This window comes from Bison bison, unplaced genomic scaffold (assembly GCF_000754665.1).
Source record: "Bison bison bison isolate TAMUID 2011002044 unplaced genomic scaffold, Bison_UMD1.0 scf7180017864035, whole genome shotgun sequence".
Taxonomy (NCBI): domain Eukaryota; kingdom Metazoa; phylum Chordata; class Mammalia; order Artiodactyla; family Bovidae; genus Bison; species Bison bison.
Window position 1 is genome coordinate 8,507,577 of NW_011494607.1, and position 9,126 is coordinate 8,516,702.

Genomic DNA, 9,126 nt, shown 5'->3' on the forward strand with positions numbered 1-9,126 from the left:
AAAGGTGCCCTTGCCGAAGGTCAGGGAGGACCAGCCTCTGCTGGAAACCTCGTCTTCCAGGACAGAGCGCTTGGCCCTCCTCCCATCTCCACTGCAGTTTTTTTCCCTCCTCAGCCCCTTCTTTTCATGCCAGTTTCCCCAGGGCCCTGTCTTAGCCACCTTCTCTCCCTTTCAGCACTCTCTGTGTGTGAAGCAATGGCTTCAGCTGGCATTCACTTACTGATGATTCCGAGACCCATGTCCCTTGCCCCGGACCTTTGTATCCTACTAACTAGTTATTCCCATCTGGGTATCCTATAGGCTTTTCAACTCAACATGTCCACAGTTTGAGAACTTCTAAGTACAAGGTGACCCAGCTGAAGTAAGGGTGGGCCATTATATGAAACTGGAGAAAGGGTAGGAGGGGTGAGGATGAAATGGACAGACTGAGGTTGCAGAGCTCAGCCAGGGAGAGCCTTGAAGATGCTGTGAAGAATTTTATCTCTAACCAAAGGCTGAAGGAAAACATGGAAGGGTGCTGGAGGAAGAAGCCTTGTCAAATTTGCTTTTGGACAAGGCGGCTGCAGCTGCACGCTCTGAGGAGAGGCCAGTGGTCTCTTCCTGTCCTTTAGCTGGAAGGTGGGACCTCAGTCAGTTCCCTAGCAGCTTGTGTGGTCACAGAGAGGTCATTTCAAGGACCTGCCGCCCTCCTGGGTCTCTTCCCCAAGAAGCTGAGCGGGACCAGGCATGGTTCCCTGCGCGGCAGCCCCTGGGAAGCTGTTCAGAAGCCTAAGCAAAGACATCCCAGGATGGTGGGAGGCAGAGCTCAGCCTGAGGGCTTAGCCCATCACGGACATTAAATTGTGAGGGCAGCCAGCTCGCTGCCCCCTCTGCCTCGCAGGGAGCAAATCCCTCCGGGTCAGCACAGTTTCTCTGGAGGGGCGGATTAGGGCAGCGGAAGTCCTCATATGCCAGCATGCTGGGGAGAGGGAGATTGACATCCCAGTGCAGTTCAGAGGAGATGGAATATTTTTCTTAAAGGTCCAGTCATTTGAAAACTCAGGCTGCTGATACCCCAAGGCTTGGGCTGTTTGTGTGAGCTGGACGCCCTGCATCCATCCTTCACAATGGGTGCCTACCCTAGTTCGAATGCCCGAGCCCTCCCACTCCAGACTCCAGGGGCAGTATGTTGGGCCTCAGCTGCGAGGCTGGGAATCTTCACAGAACCTCAAATCCAGTGAAAGGGGGAGAGAAGAAAAATGTGTTCACTCCACCTTGAGAAGCAGGGCAAGTGCCATCGTTTTGAGGGTTATTTGCTGCAATCATAACAGCAGTCATAATGACCACACCCCCTTGAGTTACCCCTCCTTTCACAGGCCCCAAGCTGCGGTCACCCCCTCATTCTATTTGGAGAAATGAGGTTCAGAAAGATCAGGAAACATGGCCACACAACCAGCAAGCGGCAGAAGCAGGCCCCCAACCTGGTTTTCCCTGACTTCCCAACCCCACAGACCCCTGAGAAGGGGCAGGGTCACTGGGGAGAGTGAGAGAGAAGGGTCCAGCCTTGGAGCCACGATGCAAACAGAGAGAAGGGTGGTCAAGTGCAGGCGAAGCAAGGGGGCAGCAAATGGGAAGGAAAAATGAAAGGGGACCCCAGGCTTTGGGACCAGGAGAGGCCAGACAGTGTGATCAGGACAGAGCCCAAACTCCCAGGTCTTGTTGTATTTTCAGATCTCAAGAGAGAAGGGCCTCTCTTGGCAGGGAAGCAGTCATGTGCTCAGGGGGCCACCTTAGGCAGCAGGATGGGAAGAAGTTGGAATAAAGCTGGGAGGCTGAGAGGTCGGAAGAACAGAACAAAACAGAGAGCCAAGAGCAAACAGGCTCCCTTGGCAGTGAGTCAGTAAAAAGGGACACAAAGGGTCAGAAAACTGGAAGCAGTTTTGAAAAAGCTGCTGCTGGACAGAATAATTGTTTTGTGAGGGTGTGTTGGCTGGAGTGACACAGGGAAGGTTGACAGGTTGGAAGAGGTCCGTCTGTGTGACGGTATGTGTGAGTGTGACCATATGTGTTACATGTGAATGTATGACTGTATGTGAGACCAAGTGTGTGGGGTGTGTGTGTATGTGTGTCTGTGTGAATGGGACATCTAAGAGAAGGAGCTATTCCACAGAGATGAAATGCTCTACGACAGTAAGGAGAAAGGGTCAGGTCATTTTATTCCTATTTATCAGTATAGCTTAACTCTTGTGTCAATAATGAAAGTACTTTTTCGTCAAATATTTGGCTGAAATTTTTCACACACAGACGTAACTCTGTGATTGTCTGAGTGTGCACATGCCCTGGTGGATTGCAGAAAGGCCTGGAACCATGTTTCCTGATACGACTTTTCTCTATTGTTTCTCCCGGTTTCTGCTCAATAATGATTTTATATTCTTTGAATGATGTATGTTCATCTTTTCACCCACATTACCACCTTATGGGACAGATTTCAAGAAGTTCTCATTCCTAAGGGTCAGATTTAATTCATCAATAAACAGTATGGAGTTTCCTCAAAAAATTAAAACTAGAATTACCATATGATCCAGCAGTTTCACTCTGGGTGGAAGAAACCAAAAACACTAATTTGAAAAGATACATGCACCCCAGTGTTCATAGCAGCATTGTTTACAAGGGTCAAGATGTGGAAGCAACCTCAGTGTCCATAACAAATGAATAAAGAAGATGTGGTATGTATTACAATGGAACAGTACTCAGTCATAAAAAGAAGAATGAAATTTTGCCATTTGCAACAACATGCATGGCAAAACAGCCGGGAGAAGTTGGAATAAAGGAGGATATTATGCTAAGTGAAATATTAATAAGAGAAAGACAAATACAAAATCTAAAAAATAAAACAAACTAGTGAATATAACAAAAAAAAATAGACTCACAGATATAGAGAATAAACTAGTGATTAGGAGTGGGGAGAGGGAAGGGGAAGGGATAAGAGAGGGGTAGGGGCATACGAGGTACAAACTACTATGTATAAAGTAAATAAGCTACAAGGGTATATTGTACAGCACAGAGAATATAGCCAATATTTTATAATAACTATAAATGGAGTATAACCTATAAAATTTTTGAATCTCTATGCTCTATACCTGAAACTAATATAATACTGAAAATCAACTATACTACAGTTTAAAAAAATTTTTTTAAATAAATTCAGTCTGTCCACAAGCTCAAGCAGGTGTCTGGGAATGAGACTGTGGGTCTTCTGAGGAGGGACAGAGATGCTGTAATTGCCCAGGTTGCAGAGTGGAATCCCTGAGGGTCCCAGAGGGGCTCGTGCTGAACCCAGCACCACTGGAGAGAATAGACAGGTTCAGACGAAGCTTTCCTTCCAACCTGAATAAGTCAGGGTCCTAGGACCTGGTCCCGACAAGCCACTAGCAACTGCAGGAGTTACTCAGGCTGACGTCTTGGCCTCTGTAAAATGAGGCAGTGTTTCCCCATGTGTTCTCTGTGGAATATGAAACCCACAGGATAGTCCAAAAAAAAGTGGTGTGTTTTTTTTTTGGATAACCTCTGTGTAATTTATCCCCCTCTTCAAATACACAGTGTCTATTTACATAGTAAAAGTACCTGTTTAAAATGGTCTAAACCAGGATTTCCCAAGCTTATTTGACCCTGGAGCCTCTTTTTCATACAACACCTATTCACATTTACAGAATTAGAACTCAGGGGAATTGCTGGATCCAGTGACCTCTGAGATTCCTACAGTTCAACAGCCTTGGATCCTGGGTTATGTGTTACCAGAATGAGCCCTCAAGAGTGCTGCTTCTTTTCCATCATTCTGGTCAATTTGTATCTGGTTGCTTTCTGACTGAGTGGTATTAGACTCCACAGAGTCTTCACGTCTCCCAGAGCAGCAGTCTCTAAAGTAGGGGCACGCGTGGAGGGCTCAAGATAGTCCACTGGGTTGCAGGAAATAGAGACTGTAACTATTATTTACAATTAGTTTTTATCTAAAAACAAAGCTATCAAGCTTTAATATACATATTTATAATAATACATGTATGCAATTTGTGCATACACACACACACACACACACATATATACTGGAAGTACAGTTTCAAAAAATTGTCACTGATAGTGGTATATGATTATAAAGGGAAACTAGGGAATGCCCTAGTAGTCCAGTGTTTAGGACTCTGTGATCTTACTGCCAAGGGCCCAGGTTCAGTCCCTGGTTGGGAAACTAAAATCTGAAAGCTGATGTGATGAAAAACATTTTTTAAAAAGGAGACCACTGGCCTAGAAAATGTACCTCAAGATATTAGCTTATATTCATAATCACTAGTTCACACAGTGCCTAGTAGGGTGGAAAACAGGTGTGTAACACCTCACACATGATGTGGACATCTTAGCTGTTTGATCTTTCCTTTGTGCTGAACAGACCTAGAGTATCGTGCTTGGTGTATCAGTTCAAAACACATATCAAGGAACTTGATTTGTGATAATGAGTGCACATTCTGGGCCTAACCAGTTTTTCTTGGAATGTTTCCCTTACATCACAAAATTGCCTTCTCTGTTGTCCACACAAATATTTCTGTTAAGCTAGGAAAATCCCATGGACGGAGGAGCCTGGTAGGCTGCAGTCCACGGGGTCTCGAAGATTCCGGCACGACAGAGCGACTTCACTTTCACTTTTCACTTTCATGCACTGGAGAAGGAAATGGCAACCCACTCCAGTGTTCTTGCCTGGAGAATCCCAGGGACGGGGGAGCCTGTTGGGCTGCCCTCTATGCAGTCACACAGAGTCAGACACGACTGAAGCAACTTAGCAGCAGCAGCAGCAAATTTCAAACACCTTTTCTAAGATTCAAAACAGTGAAATGATACCTGAAACCATTATAAAACTGTTACCAATCAAATAATTTAAGGAAAACAACTCTCAGTTACATGTTTTCTTCATAATTCAAACTAAATTCCTATATACCGTTCCCCTCAAAAAAAATTGTTGAGGTAATTACTTAGTAAGCCATTTATGGTCCCTACAGGATGTAATCCCGAGAATCAAAGCAGCACAGTCTGAGAAGTACAAAGATGCTTTACCCACTAAGTCTTCAGCTACCTGCCTTAAATCGGAATGCTTTGAAGGAACACAAACATCAGAATGAAAGCCCAGCCTGGTCACTCACGCCTGGTGACACGATAGTGTATTTGAGCCCAGTGAGAGGCCCATCTCCCTCCGACTGGAAAGGAGATTCCAGGAGGACGGACGGCCTGACCCCCAGCCCTCCTGGAAGCTGTCCCACCGAGTGCAGCTGCCACCTGCAGTGACCTACCTCCCATCCTGCCCGTGGCTTTACCTTGGCTTGGACGTTTCCAGCTGCCCTGTCCATCTCCTCTTCTTGGGCTTTCTGCTCTCCACAAGAACCACCAAGCAAAACAAAAACAAAATGAGTCTTGAAAAATAAGGCATCCTGTGAATGTCTGCTATGCTGCAAGCTGCCTTCCAGGGACCCGCAGCAGGGCAGATACCCCCAGGCTTAACCATTGAGTTGGTCTGCTGCTTCGAGCCGGTGCTGTGAGGAGGGCATGGCTGGCCTGGCTGAGTTTCCCGACCTAATATTGATACCGAGGCTTGTGCCAACCCACTTCCCACCCCTTTGGGCTGTCGTGACACCAACAGCAAGGCTTTGCCCTCCCTGCTACTTAGTGATTGGCTATTAGTAAGTTGGTTCTCCTGTGAAACTCAGCTTCCGCTGTGTCCTAGTAGAGCTTTGGTTAAAACTGTTACATAAAAAAAAAAAAAAATTAAATCTCTTGAACATGCCAGCTTTTTGCTGAAATCATTAATCCATCTCGCTGGTGACATAAAACCAGTCTGTCACATGCACCAGGGAGCAGGTTGGATTCTGAGTGGATTTGCAGGAAGGACTTGTGGACACAGAGATGAGCGCCCAGGAAATGCTGAGCAAACACGAGATTGACCTGTTTCCATAGACTTGCTTTATTCCTTGAGCTAAGAGCCTGGGCTTTGCCTGTGGACAAGGGTGCTTGTTTTTTTCCCCAAATACACACCCCTTTTTTTTTTTTTCCCAATCTTATCAAAGTATAAAATGCATTTTGATTTTGAAAGAAAGCATAAACCGAAGGAGAACTGGTGATTATGTAAGTTCATCTTCCTAGCAGGAACACTAGACTAATGCTGATCTTTCATCCTAAAAGGTATAATGTTGCCATCAGTGAGGCTTGATCCCTATCCTGGAATATGGAATTACGAACATTAGAAGTGAAAAGATACACATGGTTGTTTCATCTACTCAACCAAAGAAAATGTTTAAAAACTACTTACTGGGGACTTTTCAGGTGATCTGGTGATTAAGACTCCAAGCTTTCTATTGCAGTGGAGCAAGTTCGATCCCTGGTCAGGGAACTAAGATTCCACATGGAGCAAAACAAAAAAACAAAACAAAAACTACTTATTGCTTGCTTGCTGCATCCTGGGAATGGACACGACAACTGTGGGAGACATCCTTATAGGTGGGGATGGAGGCCAGAAGGAACAGTAGGTAAAAGTGAAACAGCATTAGGGTTTTCTTAGGAAAGAATCAAAAGCAGTTCTTTTGATCTCTTTAAGCAAAGTGATAGGACATGATCCACTTTATTTTTTCAGGAACTTCTCACTGGTAACAGGTCAGAAAAATTGTCATAATAAAAGAGGATGAGGTCCTGCCCTAAGGGAGGGGAACAGGGAAGAATGAGATAGTCAAGTTATCACCAAAGGGCAATGGTGACTGTTCAGAGTAGGTGAAAGAATTCAATGAAAGCTAGGACTCTAGATTGGAGGGAGGTCTGGTGGGTCATAAGGCTTCCCAAGTGGCACTAGAATCCCAGGTGGTAAAGAATCTGCCTACCAATGCAGGAGATGCAAGAGGTGCAGGTTCAATCCCTGGGTCAGGAAGATCCCCTGGAGGAGGGCATGGCAACCCACTCCAGTATTCTTTCCTGGAGAATCCCAGGGACAGAGGAGCCTGGCAGGCTATAGTCAGTGAGGTCGCAGATTCGGACACATCTGAGCACTGGTGAGTTCAGTTCAGTCGCTCAGTCGTGTCTGACTCTTTGCGACCCCAAGGACTGCAGCACGCCAGGCTTCACTGTCCATCACCAACTCCTGGAACTCACTCAAACTCATGTCCATCGAGTCAGTGATGCCATCCAACCATCTCATCCTCTGTCATCTCCTTCTCCTCCTGTCTTCAATCTTTCCAAGCATCAGGGTCTTTTTCTAGTGAGTCAGTTCTTCACATCAGGTAGCCAAAGTATTGGAGTGTCAGGTTCAGCATCAGTCCTTCCAATGAATATTCAAGACTGATTTCCTTTAGGATGGACTGGTTGGATCTCAAGGGACTCTCTAAAGTCTTCTCCAACACCACAGTTCAAAAACATCAATTCTTTGGCGCTCAGCTTTCTTTATAGTCCAACTCTCACATCCATACATGACTACTGGAAAAATCATAGCTTTGACATTATCTGATGTTCCTGAGAGGTGGACAAGTTTGGAGGGGGGAGATAAATTTTAACTTGTGGAATATGAGGTGTCATGGGACCTCTGGATGCCCAGTAGGCAGCTAGAGTATGAGCCTGGCACTCAGGAAAAGGGTCTGGATTGAAGAAATAGATGTGGCACCATCAGTGTGATGGTGGTACTTTAACCACAGGAAAGGTGAGATTTTGTCAGGGAACAGAAGAGGTCGGAGCTCAAGCACAGAATCCTACAGCATCTACACTCTTAAAGGCTGGGTGGGCAGCCAGAACACAGGTAAAGAAGAACTAGCAGAGAGGTTGACTACGAAAACCAAAGGAATTTCAGGAGTGGGCCAGTTACCAGTCAGTGCTGGGAAGGAGTAAGAGCACAAAATAGGCTCCTGGATCTGGCAGCCCGAGCATTGTAGTTTCAGCTGTGAGATGGGGCAAGAAGCGAAATTGCAATGAATTAACTCAAAACTTGGGTGTGGGAGTAATTTAGTATAGGAACTGAAGCTTCAGCTTCAGCACCAGTCCTTCCAATGAATATTTAGGGTTGATTTCCTTTAGATTGACTGGTATGATCTCCTTACAGTTGGAGGGACTCTCAAGAGTCTTCTCCAACACCACAGTTCAAAAGCATCAATTCTTTGGCACTCAGCCTTCTTTATGGTCCAACTCTCACATCCATACATTGACTACTGGGAAAACCGTAGCTTTGACTATATGGACCTTTGTCAGCAAAGTGATGAATCTGTTTAAAAGTCCCATTCCTGCTAAAGATTTAGTGAGGAAGAGATGTGACCTACGAAAAGTTCTTTTTCATAAATTTTGTTCCAAAGATCTCTTTTCATTTCTGTCATTTGGAACAGGCCAATTAGGGGCTGACTGGCTGGGAGCCTAGAATCATGCATGGATGTTATTGGTCTTGAAGTATTTGTTTTGTTGCATTTCAGATGCAACTTATGTCTTACCAATTTTTTTTCTTTAAATTTTACTTTTAGTAGTTCAATTCCTGTGATTACAATAATAAAAATCAGTTAGAGATGTGTAACATTTTTTATAATTTTTTTTTGAAATATCATTCACATACCATAAATTTACCCCTTTAAAATGGGGTTTTTAGTTTTGTGCAACTGTCACCAGCATCTAATTTTAGAACAGTTTCATCTCCTCGTCCAAAAGAAACTTCATGCACAGTAGCAGTCTCTCTTCATTCTCCATTAGAACAGTTTCATCTCCTCGTCCAAAAGAAACTTCATGCACAGTAGCAGTCTCTCTTCATTCTCCATTAGAACAGTTTCATCTCCTCGTCCAAAAGAAACTTCATGCACAGTAGCAGTCTCTCTTCATTCTCCATTAGAACAGTTTCATCTCCTCGTCCAAAAGAAACTTCATGCACAGTAGCAGTCTCTCTTCATTCTCCATTAGAACAGTTTCATCTCCTCGTCCAAAAGAAACTTCATGCACAGTAGCAGTCTCTCTTCATTCTCCATTAGAACAGTTTCATCTCCTCGTCCAAAAGAAACTTCATGCACAGTAGCAGTCTCTCTTCATTCTCCATTAGAACAGTTTCATCTCCTCGTCCAAAAGAAACTTCATGCACAGTAGCAGTCTCTCTTCATTCTCCAT

At 44.7% G+C, this 9,126-nt stretch overlaps 1 protein-coding gene across 2 annotated transcripts in view; it reads right to left on the reverse strand.

Annotated features, from left to right (window-relative positions):
- The window catches only part of GABRR2 (gamma-aminobutyric acid (GABA) A receptor, rho 2), a 39,458-nt gene extending 33,815 nt beyond the window's left edge, over positions 1 to 5,643 (reverse strand). For both annotated transcript variants that reach the window (XM_010834702.1, XM_010834701.1), the window contains exon 1: positions 5,334 to 5,643. In XM_010834702.1, the coding sequence (XP_010833004.1) occupies positions 5,334 to 5,521 (188 nt within the window). In that variant the 5' untranslated portion in view covers positions 5,522 to 5,643. The remainder of the gene's footprint in view (positions 1 to 5,333) is intronic.
- Between the last annotated feature and the right edge of the window lie 3,483 nt (positions 5,644 to 9,126).